General features: G+C 57.9%; 1 protein-coding gene across 2 annotated transcripts in view; it reads right to left on the bottom strand.

Annotated features, from left to right (window-relative positions):
- The window catches only part of ZNF423 (zinc finger protein 423), a 371,150-nt gene that overhangs the window by 144,410 nt on the left and 211,028 nt on the right, over positions 1-15,712 (bottom strand). For both annotated transcript variants that reach the window (XM_047789865.1, XM_047789864.1), the window contains one exon: positions 6,978-10,192. In XM_047789865.1, the coding sequence (XP_047645821.1) occupies positions 6,978-10,192 (3,215 nt within the window). The remainder of the gene's footprint in view (positions 1-6,977; positions 10,193-15,712) is intronic.

Genomic DNA, 15,712 nt, shown 5'->3' with positions numbered 1-15,712 from the left:
CACGGCCTGCGGAAGTTCCCAGGCCAGGGGTCGAATCGGAGATACACCTGCTGGTCTACACCACAACCACAGCAACAATGGATCTGAGCCACGTCTGCAACCTACACCACAGCTCACGGCAACACCTGCTCCCTGACTCATGGAGCAAGGCTGGGGATCGAACCCACATCCTCATGGATACATCCTCGGGTTCATTTCTACTGTGCCACAACAGGAACTCCTACTCTCTCATGTATTTACCCATCCTAAGAACCAAGGACCAAGCAGGGGGGAGACTGCTGTCAACTCTAGCGCTCAGGGGTGACTGAGGAATCCCTCACCTGCCCTAGACACAAAGAGCCCCAGGTGATCCTACAGCTGCCTCCGCACAGGAGCTGCTACCAACTGCTATTGTTGGGGTGGGGGCAGAAAAATGGAGAACACGAGACATTTCAAAGCTCCTTGAAGACCCGTTCCAGAGAGTGGAGCTCACTCTCACCACTAAGCCTGGGTGGTTGTGAAACCAGCCCATGGTGGACAGAGGTGGTGTTGCCCGGGTGGGGGAAGGGCTGAGGCTGTGGGATTTAATGAAGCAGGAGAGGTGCTATGGGAATTCAAAATAACCAAGTTTTTCAAAAACCACTTTGGCTCCGGGGATGATGGAGCCTCTCTCGACCTCTGGAAATGGGGGCAAGCCTGAATTTCTTGGCTGAGCACGGAGGCCCAACCCTCAGCAATGCAGCCAGCATAAACCACCAGGGGGCTCAGTTGTCTCCGCCCCCACCTCGGCTCCATCTAAACCTGCACTTCTCCTGAAGGGCCTGGTCTCACCTCCAGGCCTTTGTCTATGCTGTTTCTTTTCTTTTCTCCAATACCCACTCCATCCTCGAGGACTCAGTTCAAATAGAACCTCTTCTGAGAAGCCTCTTCCCACCGCAGAGTGAGTTCCAGGCCTCCCCAGAGCCCTGAGCTCAGGCTGAAAGCATCTGGTTGACCCACATATGATTCTGTTGTGGTCCATTGATATGTTGGCTCCCCACTCCTCAGGAAGCACCCAGAGGGCCAGGATGTGTTTTGTCCACCTGTGAGGTCCCAGCAAAGACTGTGTGCTTAGGAAGCATTTGTTCAGCAAATGAGCAAAGTGGCAAAATAAACTGTGCCAAGCCCTCCATTAGGGCAGAAGGGACAAAGAGAACTCAGGTGACTAGGGATCCTGTATCCCCATCACCCAGCACAGGGATCAGCCCAGAGTGAGCGCCTGATAATCACTGAAGTTTTAATAATCATTGCTCAATTTTCATCATGATTCTTTTTTTTAAGTATGTTTTTCATTTTTTTTAAGGCTGCATGTGCAGCCTATAGAAGTTCCTGGGCTAGGGGTCAAATCAGAGCTGCAGCTGAGGCCTGTGCCACAGCCACATCAACCCTGGATCCGAACTGCATCTGTGACCAATGCCACAGCTTGCAGCAACACTGCATCCCTAACCCAATGAGTGAGGCTAGGGATCCAACCCACAGCCTCATGGATACTAGTCGGGTTCATAACCCGCTGAGCCGAGACAGGAATACCACACTACGATTCTCACAGGAGCCTGGGCAGGACAAGAGGGTACCCCAAATGCCACCCACCAAAGGGCCACCCCTCAGTAGCTGAAGAGGATCAGGCCCTGCCTGGTGGGGAAACCAGTTCCAAGGGACTCCCAAGGGTGGGGTCAGAGGAACTGCTGACCAACAAGCCTGCTGACCACACACACACACACACACACACACAGCCTGTATCCACACAGGTGAAGATACACACAGACCTGCAAGCATCATACGTACCTCACTCCAACTCACCACCAACACACAAGACCGTTACAGACACACTCACAACCCCCTACTCACAGCCACCTGTTCCCTGTGACATAGATATGTAAGTGCCACACCCTCAAAAAAGTGGAGACATCCTCCTGGACCACAAGTTCACGCAGCATCCCTAACGACACACATGCTTTCAGTTCTCTCCCTGGATCCCTGACAGCCACACCCATCACTCCCAGATGTGTCCACAGATGTGCAAGCAGCTTATGGCACAAGGGTGTGCACCGACCCTTGTAGACTCATAGGTATACACATGTGCAATCACACTCAGCCACACACACCTGCACCAACACTCACTAAGGCACGTGTATACCCAGGGGCCCCCGCACAAAGATGGCCCTTCCTGCCTGGCCTGTGAGGCCAGCAGTGCCCAGGGTCCAGACTAGGGCTGTAGGGCCGTCCAGGCTGTGACACACACACACACACACACACACAGAGCATGGCAAGAACAGGTGAGGGACTCTGTCTCCCTCCAGCCGCTGCCACCTGGGCCGGCCCTCCATCTGCACTCAACACCTCCTCGAGGGCCATCTCCCTTTCCCTACCCGCCCCCCAAGACCCCCTCCTCCTCTGGAGCTTCAGCCCCCCACTAGGAGATGTAACCACAGAAAGATAAAATCTGGCATTCAAAGCACCTCCTCTGGCATCAGCCCTTCCCCAGGGGCCCAGCCCCGGAGAACTAAAGCTGAGCCCCAGGGCCCTGGCCAGGGCTTCCTCTCCCAGCGTGGCCCTAAGCCACCTCAGAGGGGCCAGGGCAGAGAGAGAACACACTTGAGGATGTGGAGACGGGAGAGGAGGAGGGGAGGGGAGAGACAGCCATGGCTGCAGAATCTCCATTATCACGATCGCAGCTCGCGTTTATTGAGCACTTACTATGGGCAGGCACTGTTTATTCTCAACACTCATAATCACTCTGCCAGCTCCACTGTAGGGGTGGAGGAGGTGCAGTTTCAAGAGGCCGAATCACTCGGCCAAACAGCGCTGGTGAGCAGGGGAGCTGGGACTCGACCCCAGGCAGACGTCCTCCAGAGGCACTGACTGAGCTGCCCTTCTTGGCTCCATGCCCCAGAGGGCTCCAGACAGCCCTGCTCTGGGTGACAAAAAGCCAGTGGGACCAGGACAAGCCCGGGAACCTGGAACGTGTGTTTACCCTGCTGTAAGACGGAGCCTGAGAGCACCCAGGCTACCCTCCCCCGCCCCCCACTTCGGGCAGGATGAGGCAGAGTGACGATCTGGGGAGCCAATGCAGGCTGGGGTCTGCCCAGGCGGGCCTGGAGCTGGGGGGATGTTGTTTTTACCCATAAACAGAGGGGGAGGTGGAAACCTCAGTGTTTCATGCTCTAGCCGACAGCAGCCTCGGCCCCATGGGAACCCGGTCCTCAGAGAGCTGGTTGCTATGGATACGCTCCCGAGGGTCCCAGCCTGCCAGCCCCCAAGCCCCTGTGCAGCCCCCAGAGTCTGCTCTTGTACGTGTGAGTCCTGGGGGAAGGAGGGGTGAGCGAACAGACAGCTGGGCCCCTGCCCCCAGGCGTGCCTGGGCAGGGGGCAAGGCCCCAGAGGCTGTGCCTCCACTGGGGAGGTACCCGGGCTTTGTCTAGCTCCTTTCTGCACATGGCCCATCTGCCCAGGCCTCTAGATGCCGGTTTCACGTCCCTTCCTCTCTCTCGAGGACAGGGACAGGGAGGGGAAGGCCTGTCAGGCTCCCAGCAAACAAGCCCCCTTGATCTGAAGCCCCACACTGGCATGCATGGCTGGGCACCTTTGGGTATATGGCTCCACCTTCCTAAGCCTGGGCCCCCTCTTTGCCAAAGCAGAGGTCACGGCAAAGGTCCAGGGTGTTGCCACGGAAACCATAGAAGAGCAGGTGCCCACACCGTAGGGGCTTTATGAAGTGGTACTTGCTGCAGAATTCGGGGCAGAGACTGGAAAGGAAGAGGCTTCGATAGCCAAAGGCTTTGGGAGCATGAGAAGCAGCTCCATGGCCATCAGGAGTCTCGCCACAGTGTGGGCAGTGCCAAAAAGGCAGGGATGGGGAGGTCCCCATTGTGGCGCAGAAGAAATGAATCCACCTAGTACCTACAAGGATGCAGGTTCGTCCCCTGGCCTCACTCAGTGGGTTAAGGATCCGGCGTTGTGGTGTAGGTCGCAGACACGGCTTGGATCCCACTTGGCTGTGGCTGTGGCACAGGCTGGCAGCTATAGCTCTGATTCCACCCCTAGCCTGGGAACCTCCCTATGCCACAGCGGCGGCTCTCAAAAGAAAAGAAAAAATGAAAAAATTTCAAAAGGTGTGGGGCTGGAGTGAACTCGGGAGATGGGCATGCCAGGGCCCAGCCCTGCCGCACTGTCTCCCTGCCTGAGCACCAGGAGGATGCCCTGGACCCCACCCTAGCCGGCTTCTCCCATCTCGCAACCAGAATGGGCTCCCGAGGAGTTGGCTGGAGGGCTGGTCCAGAGCTCAGGCTGGGGTACCACACGCTGCCTAATTCCTTCTCTGCCTCTTGAAAGCTGGGGCCTCCTGACAAGCTCCCTAACTGTTCTTGGCCTCCTTGTCCTCATCTGTAGAGTGAGTTTGGAAAGGATTAACTAGAAAGCGTCTGGCACATCCTTATTCCTCAATGACCGTGAGCTGTGCGTATATAGGGACAAGCGCAAGTGATGGTTACCACACGCCCAGCGTGTCTTTACTCATTGAATCCTTGGGGCAAAACACTCAAGTCAGCCTGGGAAACAGTCACAGCATCGACAACTGGGGGCGGGTGGGGGGGGCAGGCACCGACCAATCAGAGCAGATGCTTGTTAAAAAAGCGGAACACGAGTTCCCTGGTGGCTCAGTGGGTTAAGGATCTGGCATGGTCACTGCTGTGGCTCTGGGTACAGGCAGGTTCAATTCCTGGCCCGGGAACTTCAGTGCATGCTGAGAGCACGTGGCAAAAAAAAAAGGCAGAACGGCCCTCCTAGTCCCTTCCAGGCGATTCCAGCTTTAGAGACAGACATTGTCACGATGGCTCTTCCTGTTGTTATGACCAATACCTTCTGGCTTCACAGGTGAGGACAGAGGCCCACAGAGGTCAAAGCACAGAGGGTCCTGGAAGAGGGAGATTTTAACACAGGCCATCCGACTCCAGGGCCCATGTGCTTCCCATCCAACCAAGCTGGGTGGCCAATAAGCTGAGGCTGAAGGGACAGAGTTGGGCAGCTGTGACAAGTCTGTGCTCAGCATCTCTGAAGGCTATCCTGCTGCTCCATCAAAAGGCCTTGAGAATGTGGGGTGTTGCCACCTCCAAGAGGAGCTCTCTGCTTTGAGGGGAGGCCTCAGCCTGGCCGGACACACAGCTCTGTCCTCATTCAGACGCCTCCCTCTGAAGCCCAGTGATCTTGGCCAGCTCTGCAGCTCACTGGCTCAGTGGGGAGCCGGCCAGGACCCCCCCTCCAAGGAGCCCCCACTGCAGAGTCTCCCTTCAGCCTCTCCAGCCCATCTTCTTCTCATTCTCTCTCCCCCTCAAAATCCCGGCGTTCCAGGCCCGGGTTTGGATCCCAGTTCTGATCCCCAAGTAAAAAACCCTCAGCAAACACCCCTGTCTTCCAGCAGGCACCTGTGGCAGGGGGCCCTTCCCTAAATCCTGCCTCCCTGCCCGTGGCGCCAGCAGGGGCTCTCAAGGGAAACATACTCCAGAGATGGGCTTGGCACCTCTTCGGGCTGGAAACAGACAATACGGACTGGAAGGAAATATCTGGACTCGTCCTGTCTGACACCCAAGGGCCACACAGCCTCCAGGCCCCCCTGCAAGGGCCCCTTGCTCACTGGTCCCAGGCCCATGGGGCCCCTTCCCAGTAGCTGGGACTTTCCTAGCCTCACTGAAACCCACTGGAGCTCCTCCTGGTCTGGGAGTCCCCAAGGCAGGGTTCATTTCTTTTTCTTTTTCTTTTGCCTTTTTAGGGCCGCACCCGCAGCCTACGGAGGTTCCCGGGCTAGGGGTCAAATCAGAGCTGTAGCCACTGGCCTGCGCCACAACCCCACCCACAGCAATGGGGGATCTGAGCTGCGTCTGCGACCTACGTCACAACTCATGGCAACGCCGGATCCTTAACCCACTGAGCTAGGCCAGGGATTGAACCTGCCTGCGTCCTCATGGATATTAGTCAGATTTGTTTATGCTGAGCCACGATGGGAACTCCTTTTTTTTTTTTTCCTTTTCTGTCTCCTTGGCTTCGATGCAACCCCCAAAATAATGGGCACTTGGGACAAAGCTGATCAGCCAGTCAGTTGGTCACTAATGATAACAGCAAACAGAAACATTCCCAGGGATGCCCACGTAGCAGCACTTGCACTAACTGGACGGATGCTGGTGATGACCATGACAACAGCTGCTGGGTCCCACGAGCATGACGGGGCCCCAAGGGCCAGGTCCCAAGCCCCTTATGTATGTATTGTCTCTTTGAACTGTTAAAAGAATCTAAGCCCAGAAAGCAGGGACCTGCCCAGGAAGACCCAATAAGCACATGAATAAATGCACCCCCTGGTGTCAGCCACGCACAGTACCGGGCCCGTCACGTACCTTATGCCACAGGCCTCTCACCGCTATTCTATGAAGTCAAGACAATGATTATTCCCTTTTTTTTTTTTCTTTTTAGGGCCGCACCCACGGCATATGGAAGTTCCCAGGCTAGGGGTCCAATTGGAGCCCCAGCTGCCAGCCTATGCCACAGCCGCAGGAACACAGGACCCGAGCCACGTCTGCGACCTACAGCGCAGCTCGCAGCAACGCCAGATCCTTAACCCACCAAGCGGGGCCAGGGATCAAACCCGCATCCTCATGGATAACAGTCGAGTTCGTTACCACTGAGGCACCACAGGAACTCATGATTAGTCCCATTTTAAAGATAAGCACTGGGCAAATGCGGCCCAGGGCAATAGATGCCGTGTCACCCGGAAGGGAGATGGCAACGCTGGGGCTGGAACTCGGTGTCTACTGCAGAGCGGATGTGCTTAACCACTGCACAACGGCGCTGCCTCTCTGGGCGGCTAGAGGGAAACGCCACCACTGGGAAACACGAAGCTCGGCACAGGGGCGCCTCTGGGCTTCAGCAGAGCCCCGAGGACCGGGGGCCGGGCTCAGGTGGACTGCACTTACCCGGGGCACCGGTGATGTCTGGGTGCCTTTCCGGGGCCCACTGGTCTCTGGCGTGAGGTCACGGTGGTCCACCTGCACGTGGCTCTCCAGGTCCTCGGCGCTCTCGAACTTGACGCTGCACTCGGGGCAGCGGAGGCCGGCGCAGGGCCGGTCGGCAGGCTCGGGCGGGGCCAGGCCGCCCACCTGTCCATTGGAGCTGCGGGCCATGCAGCCGGCGCAGAGGCCGTAGGGGAGCCCGTTGACGTCAAGCTTCACCAGGTCCTGCTTGCTTCGAAACTCTTTGAGGCACAGGGCGCACTTGTAGAGCTTCTGCAGCCCCTGGCCGTTGGGGGAGGACGCGGCCGAGCTGCCCGCCAGCTTCTGCATGTGGAAGGTGCCGTGGATCTTGAGCTCGAGCGTGGAGGTGACGGTCTGCATGCAGACCACGCAGCGGAAGCCCGTGAGGGAGTTGCGCAGGTCAGGGTGCATCTGGCAGTGCTCGATGAACTCCTCCTCACTCTGCAGGGGCATCTTGCAGATGCGGCAGGTGCCCGTGTCCAGGCTCTTGCTGTGGGTCACCTTGTGCTCGGTGAGCGTCAGCAGCGAGGGGAAGCGCTCGCCGCAGATGGGGCACATGTAGTGCTTGGCGGGGCCGCGGTGCGTCTGCAGGTGCTCCCGGAGCCCATTCTCCGAGAAGAAAGTCCGCGAGCACACGTTGCACTTGTGGCTGCCCTTGATGAACTCCGCCTTTTTGCGCGAGCCGTCGTCCTCGCCCGGCCGGATGTTGTGGTCCCGCAGCCTGTGGTTCTGCAGCAGCACCTCCATGGTGTAGGCCGCCCCACAGATGTCGCAGCCGTACATGGGCTCGGATGCGTCCACGTCGTCCTCGCTGGCCTCATGGCTGTTGGGAGCCTCAGGGTTCTTCAGCAGCATCCCCTGCAGGTCAGCCGGTTCGGCCTTCTTGGCGGCAGCCGGGGGCACCCCGTTGGCCGTGCCGTTCTCAGTGGCCGCGTCAAACACACAGTGCTTCTCCCGCAGGTGCTTCTCCAGCAGGATGATGGCGTGGAAGGCCTTGCTGCAGAACTTGCAGTTGTACTTCTTGCTGTGCGTGGTGATGTGGCACTGCAGCTCCACCTCGGTGCTGAAGGTCTCCCCGCAGAAGATGCACTTGTGGGCCTTGGCCGGGTTGCCCAGGTGGCTGTGCTTGACGTGCACCTGCAGGTCGGCCTCCTTGCGGAAGTCCCAATTGCAGGCCGTGCAGCGGTACATCTTCTTCTCGTTGCTGTGCTTCACCGCCAGGTGCACCTGGATGGACACCTTGGAGTCGAAGACCTCCTGACACAGGGTGCAGTGGTACAGCACGAAGGTGTGCATGTCCAGCAGGTGCTTCTGCAGGTCGTCCACCGAGGAGAACTGCTTGTCGCAGCTCTCGCACACGTAGTGGGTCGACGTGGTCATGTAGTGCACGGTCAGGTGCTGCAGGAGGGACTCCTGGGAGTCAAAGTCCTCTTTGCACTGGGGGCACGCCTGCTTCCGCAGCAGCAGCTCCAGGTGCAGCTTCAGGTGGGTCTGGAAGCTCTCAAAGTTGGAGAACTTGAGGTCGCACTGATTACAGGGATACTCGCCATTGGAGATGGAGTTGGCGCTCGCCGAGAGCCGCTGCCGCTTGGGGGAGGACACCTCCACGTCTGATGAGACCGGGCTCTGCTCCGCCTTGGACTTCTTGCTGTGGGCCAGAGGGATGTTCTTGTGGTTCTCCTTGATGTGCTTGGTGAGCTTCAGGATGGAGCCAAAGATGGGAGAGTTGGTGCAGTAGGGGCAGGAATAGACCTCCATGAATGACTGCGTGGGCTGCACGACCGGGGACTCCAGCTTGGCGCTGCCCACGCTGCAGTGGGCCTGCTGGATGTGCTCCGTGAGGGAGGACTCGGTCAGGAAGCCCATGGAGCACTGGTTGCAGAAGAAGGCGTTGTTGCCATCGGGCGGGTTGGCGTTGGGGCCGCAGTGGGAGACGCGGATGTGCTCCTGCAGGCTATTGATGTCGGCGAACATCTCGGGGCAGTAGTTGCAGTGGAAGGCGGAGAGGTTGCCGAACTGCATCACGGGGTAGGCGTGGTTCTTGTGCAGCTTGCGGACGTGCTCGTTGAGGTTGTAGAGGGTGGGCATGGAGTCCAGGCAGATCTGGCACGTGTGGCTCTGCTGCGGCTTATCCGCGTGGATGGTCTTCAGGTGGATCTCCAGCACGGCCAGGCTGTTAAAGTCCCGCTTGGAGCAATAGGGGCAGCTGTAGACCACCTTGGACCAGCCCTGCCCGTCCTCCCGCATCTTCTTCTGGCCCCGCAGCGGCTTCAAGGTGGAGTCCGGGGTGGAGCCTCGCTCCACGGAGGCGCTGGAGTCCGGCGTGGCGCTGCTCATGGAGGCCACGCTGCCCAGCACAGGGTCGGGGCTGACGCTATGGTTGCTGGAGTCGGGCTGCCGGTGGCTGTCCAGGTGGCAGTAGACGCCCTCCACCGAGGAGAACTGCTCGGGGCACATGGGGCACTTGTGTTTCTGGTTGGCGTGGGCTTGGTGGATGTGGGCGAGCAGCGCGTTCTCGTCGACGAAGACCTCGGGGCAGTGGATGCACTGCAGGTCGGCCTTCTCGGAGAGCTGGGGGTGGCGGGTGAGCACGTGCTTCTCCAGCTCCTCGGTCTGGCTGAAGGTGTCCTCGCAGTAGTCGCACATGAAGTCGTCCTTCTTGGCCTCCTTCTCCGACTTGGCCAGGTGTTCCTTGTTCTTCTTGTGGGCCTGCATGTGACTCTGCAGCGAGCTGGTGGAGGAGAAACCTCGCTTGCAGACGGTGCACTTGAAGGGCTTGCTGGAGCTGTGGGTCTTCAGGTGGATCTTGAGGTGGTCGCTGCGGGAGAAGGCCGCCTCGCACTCGTGACAGTGGTACTTCTTGTCGCCCGTGTGCAGCTTGATGTGCCGGTCCCGGCTCCTCTTGTGCTTGAAGAGGCGGCTGCAATAGGTGCACTTGAACGGCAGCTTGTCACTGTGGATCTGCTCGTGCCTCTTCAAGTAGCTGAGGCGGATGAAGGACTTGTCGCAGAACTGGCAAGGGTACGGCAGGCCCGTGCCCCCTTCCTCCTCACCCAGGCCCAGGTCACACCCATCTCCAATCATCTGCGTGGGTGACGCAACATCCTTGCTGGAGGGAGACGAGGCCACCCAGGAGAGTTGTGGGTCGTCGTCACCATCTGCAGGGGGAAGGCGGAAAGGAGATGAGAGGCAATTCCCAGGGCCGCGAGAAACAAGGACAGAGCCAGCGTCTCGACAGCTCGCAGGCTGAGGCTGTGCAGCTGGCCAATGGCTGCGGGGGCCGGGGGAGGGGGAGGGAGTCCCGGGGACCGGAAGCAAGTGGACACAAGGGCCCTCCAGTCTGCAGAGGGGGTGGCAGAGGGGGGGGCAGGATGCAGAGGGGACGCGCCTTTCCCCTCAGCCACACCTGCCTGGGCCTCGCTGGATGCGGGCCCCGCCCCCACAGGAGATGAGGTCTCGGCCACTTTCCTCATGGGAGGGTGGGGGGCAGCCTGGGAAAAAAAAAGCCATCAGAAATGACCTCACACACCCTCAGCCCCCTGGGCCAAAAGGAGGCACGTCTCATCACCTGATCCAGACCCTCCAATCCCGAGTCTGGAGGGGAATCCCACCAGTGCAATGGGGCGTAGGCAAAACTTTGCAAGAAAGGAAAATGCGCTGGAATGAATCCAGCCCTACCACATTCTGTAGAGAAGAGAGGGCTGACAAGGTTGGAAGGGCTACCCCAGGTGCATACCGATCTATGAAGCCGAAATCGCAGGCACATGGCATCAGGGTCCGGAGCACAAGCAGGGGTTCCCAGCCCAAGCCATGCCACGGTGGTCATTTTCCTTGTTCCCCCTCAACCCCTGGATTTGCCCCAAGTCCACTGAGGACCCCAGGAGGTGGCCCGACGGTGCAGTGATTAGAGGTGGGGCCGGGACCCAGATGGCCACAGAACTCAGAGCCTAGGGAGCCTTAAAGGATTTAAAATCCACCGTGGCAGGGAGCGGGGCTCGCCTTGCACAGATGCCCAGCGTGGCTCGCCCTCCCCAGGGACGGGGCTGCCCCCGCACCCCGGCCTTCGCTGGCCCCGCCAGCCTTAGAGGAAAACTAAACCACCTAGGGGTTGGCCATTTCTGGAAAAAAGACAAAGGCACACTGGACACAGCGAATTAAACAGGTGACGTTTCCCCAAGATGCGGCAGGGCTTGAACCGAGCCAGCCTGAGCATAGAGTCGGTTTGTCAGCTCAAGTTTCATGTCGGGTGGATTTAAAACTTAATAATGAATGAAACGGACCGCAGGAGAGACAAAGAAAAGCTCAGAGTCGGCTGCACCGACCTCGCTCTTCTAACCCCGAGGAAACAGACCACTGCCCCCGCCTCGCCTCGCCGGCCACCAGCCAGCCCAGCTCAGTCTTCAGAACTAACACAGAAATGCTTGACCAGACGCAGCCCAGAGCCCCTAGAAGGGAAAGGCAGGGGGACCACATTCCCAGACTGGGCAGGCACCAGCTCACACCCCTGCACGCACAAGCTCATGCACACGCGCCCACCGCTCACACATGAACTCCAACACACCGACACACGCCCCCCTACACACACACGCACACACAATCACATTCAGTCATATACTCTCACCCACAAACACATCCATTCCCAGACTGCCATGCCCACTATCGCTCACACACAAGCTCGAACATACACACGCACACTCACCTGCAAACACAAACGGTCACACACCATCCCGGAGGCACAGCTTCCGAGGGCCCCACACCCCCAGGCTGTCACCGCTGCCAACCCCAAGACTTGAAGAGACAGCAGGGCCAGCTGGAGGGTCTTTTGGGGTCCCTCAGAGTGGGCTCTGAGCCTGCTCGTAGGCCCCACGCACCACCCCAGCCCCTGGCCCTAACCGTGGGCAGATCTGCCTGACCCCAGCTGGCACGGCTGGCAACGCTCTGCCCAGAAGGACGCTGCTCTCCAAACCTCCCGGCCCCGAGTCCCGCATCTGAAGCGCTGTCACCCACCCCGGCACGAGGTGCCTCCCAGAGCTAGGGCACCTGCTCCCCCCGTGGGAGCCTCACATTACGGGGCCTTCGGACAGGAAGGTCGAAGCGGCTGCCAGCTCCTCGGATTAGATGCGGTGGGAGGCGCCCAGCCCCTGCCTGGTAATTCCCAGGTCTTGCCAGCTGGGCTCCGCAGGGTGCAGACAAAGGGACCCAAGGAAGGAGATGGCTGGAGCTGGGGCAGCTGGGGGATCTGCTCTGCCCCCACCCCCCAGCCAGGCTCCACCAGCTCTTCATTATCTTGATATCTTAGCTCAGGCCCACCCAGGCTGCCACGGAGCCCTTCCCGCGTGTCTCTGCCAAGTGCTGTCTTAATCACGGAGGAGGCGAGAACCAGCACCCCCATGCCCCCCCGTACAGACGAGGAAACGGGCACAGCCACAGCAACGTCCCCTAGGAAAGCACAGCATCAGGCCCTTCCACATCCAGGCTGCTTGACACAGATCGGTCACAGAAGGCTACGTCTGTGTAGGAGAGACCGGGAGAGGTGCCCCCTTGTCGAGCTCCGATGGAGTGGTGGTCTGGCTCTCCTTTGATCCTGAAAGGACCACCAACGTCTGCATGGCAGGGAGGGGCCTGGGAGCTGCAGAGCCTGGCTGGAGGCTCTCAGGACTGATAAGCGGAGGACCCGGGCTGGAACGCCGGCCAGTTCATAGGTGAGGGATAAGGAAGACACTTTACCCCAGAGACCAGACCCAGACACGTCTTTCGTTCATGTGGTCTGAGGATGAGAGCAGATACCTGCACTTAAACCCTGTTCCTCCGCCCCACGAGCATCCCTCTCAACTTTCAGAGTCAGCTCACACATCTGAGCAAACGGGATGCATGGCAAAGGGCGGGTGAGACAACTTCATATGAAGAAGCACCATTATTCCATTTACATGAACTGTCCAGACCCAGTGCATCTGCAGAGACAGAAAGCAGATTAGGCCAGAGGAGGGAGCAGGGATTGACCACAGATGGCCACGAGGCACCCTTTAGAGACCATGGAACTGCCCAAAAACTGGACTGCAGTGAGGGCTGTACAGCTCTGTGAATTGACAAAAAGTCACTGAACCGCTCGCTTAAAACGAGTGAATGTGGTGGTATGCAAATTATACTTCCATAAAGCTGTTAAACAAACGCACTATTTGGCCAATAATAATAATTAGCGCTAATTGGTACCACTAGTGCTAATAAAATTAGCAGCTCTGTCTAGTGAGCGTGTCCCAAGTGCCAGCACTGTGCTAAGTGCTTCTCTTGGCGCAATTAATCTCTTTTCATCCTCCCGGCGCTAACATCCCATTTTTGAGATGAGGAAGCCGAGGCTCAGAGAGGTAACTCACCCTGAGTCCCACAGCTGGATGCCCCAGGGGTGTCTGGCCAGGAGCAGGGGGTCTACTCTCGCCCTGCCCACCCCCCTCCTCAGTCTTTGAGAAGGAGAATCGACCTGCCCCACCAACAGTCCCCGGGTTCCTTGTGGGACTGCCCGGCTGGCTTTATTTTTCTGCAAACAAGTCTCAAAACTAAAGCAAAGCACATTATTCTGGGAGCAACAAACTGAGCAACTGCTGAGATTATAATCATCTGAATTGAAATGAAAATAAGGCTCCTTCAACTGAAAAGGCCCAATCAGGGGAAATGGGCACGTTGACAAATAAAGACCCAGCTCTGACTCTGCCCGGTTTAAAGCCTTTGACTCCACCAACATTTAACCTTGGCTACTGCCGCCCCACCCCTCCAAATGCATGTCCTTTGGGGGGCGCTTAGCTTATTGTTCCCAGAGCAGGCTGGACGACTGGGGCCAGCGCACTCGGGATGGATGTGCAGGAATGTCCGCAGACCACGGGGGTCCTTTTCTTCCAGCAGCAACGCTGCCCTCATGCGGACTGTGAGACACCACCCAAGGGCAGCAGCACCACCTGTGACCTTGGGTAGATGTGCAGGAAGGAAACTCGGCACCACCGTTAAGAAGTCTGGAGCCAGCTACGCCCGCATCCTCGAGGCCTTCCGGGGACTCCTCGCCTTCATCGGACTCTGGACCTCCCTCCTCCTCATCCAGCCCATCAGCCAGGCGGTCATCGCCATCACCTTTGCCAACGACGTGAAGCAGCCCTTCTTTCCCAGCTGCTTCGCCCCCGACGCCGCCGACCGCTTGCTGGCTGCCGGCTGCATCTCTGCTCTCACCCATGGTGCGAGAGCACAGAGAGAGGGCGAAGGCAACACCAAGGTCCCCTTCAACTTGAACGTTTCAGAACTCGGGGTGAAGGCAGGTTCAAGGAAAGTCCAGCTCGACCAGCCACCCTTTCCTCTCCAAGTAAAGGCTTGGATAAATTCTCCTCTGTGCTGCATTCTTCTGAAAGCTTTACAGGAGTTAACTCTTCTCCACAGTCCAGTGAGATAGGCACTCTTGTTATTTCCCTGGTCAGGTGACAAAACCGAGGCACAGAGAGGCTGAGTAACTTGCCTAAAGGCACACAGTTTGCAGGCAGGATAGCCAGGATTCGAACCCAGTGAGCAGGCTCCAGGTCAGTGCTTTCACCCACCACACTGCTCTGCCTCTCTCCTTTGGGAGGGGTCCCATCACAGGAGATCAAGAGGGAAACCCAGTGACTAATGCCAGATCCTTGGCTTCCCCCTCCCCACAGAACAAGTACAATCAAAGAAATGGCAGAAAAAGGAGTTCCCAGTGTGGTGCAGCGGAAACGAATCCGACCAGTAACCATGAGGTTGTGGGTTGGATCCCTGGCCTCACTCAGTGGGTTAAGGATCCCGAGTTGCTGTGAGCTGTGGTGTATGTCGCAGACAAGGCTCGGATCCCGTGTTTCTGTGCCTGTGGTATAGGCTGGCGTCTGCAGCTCCAATTCAACCCCTAGCCTGGGAACCTCCATATGTCACAGGTGCAGCCCTAAAAAGCAAAAAAAGAAAAAGAAAAAAGAAATAGAAGAAAATGAGTAGAAAAATCACTTTCAAAAAGGAGATTAAAGTCATTTAAAAATGACTACTCCTGACGGGAAATGGGTTATATGAGGACTTGGCTATCTGCTGCAGGAAGAGAACCAAAATAAGCATAAAAGAGGGGAGACAATTTCGATAAAAATTCAATTAGGTAGAAAAAAAAAGAACATCAGCTGGGCTTCTGAATACAGCAGCAGCAGAAAGAGCCGGGCAGAGGCCGAGCGCACGTGGCCCCGCTTGGTGAATTCCTCAGGCCGAGGCTACAGCCCTTACGACGTGGCCCTGGACAGACCTTGTCTGGGCAGAGCAGAGTGCCTGACACCCCCGACGGCTGGGACCCTCAGTTCCACGCTCCCCCTGTCACAGAGACTCAAGGTCGGGGCTGCCGAGGAAATACCTGGACAGGGGAGAGAGTGTGGGTAGCCCAGAGGCCCACGGCAGTGAGCAGAGGGGCACAGGCTGAGGAGGAAAGGGACCGTCCATCACTGAAGCTCTGCTAGACACATAAACAGCTCTGAAAAGAACACTGGGAGGGTGGCCTGCCGTGGGCGGAAAGGTGAAAACGGCTGATGTCCACACAGCTCCAGGTTTCTAGGACATTCCTGGGATGGGCAGTTTCATTCAAGTGAGTAAAAATGACCACTGGGCTCCAGAGGGGACAAAAGCCAAGCAGTCCCAGGAGTGAAGCTCCTGTT

The sequence above is a fragment of the Phacochoerus africanus genome, chromosome 8 (assembly GCF_016906955.1).
Source record: "Phacochoerus africanus isolate WHEZ1 chromosome 8, ROS_Pafr_v1, whole genome shotgun sequence".
In the NCBI taxonomy this organism is placed as follows: Eukaryota; Metazoa; Chordata; class Mammalia; order Artiodactyla; family Suidae; genus Phacochoerus; species Phacochoerus africanus.
The sequence above is the reverse complement of the archived record's forward strand: the minus strand, read 5'-3'. Positions and strand labels throughout refer to the sequence as shown.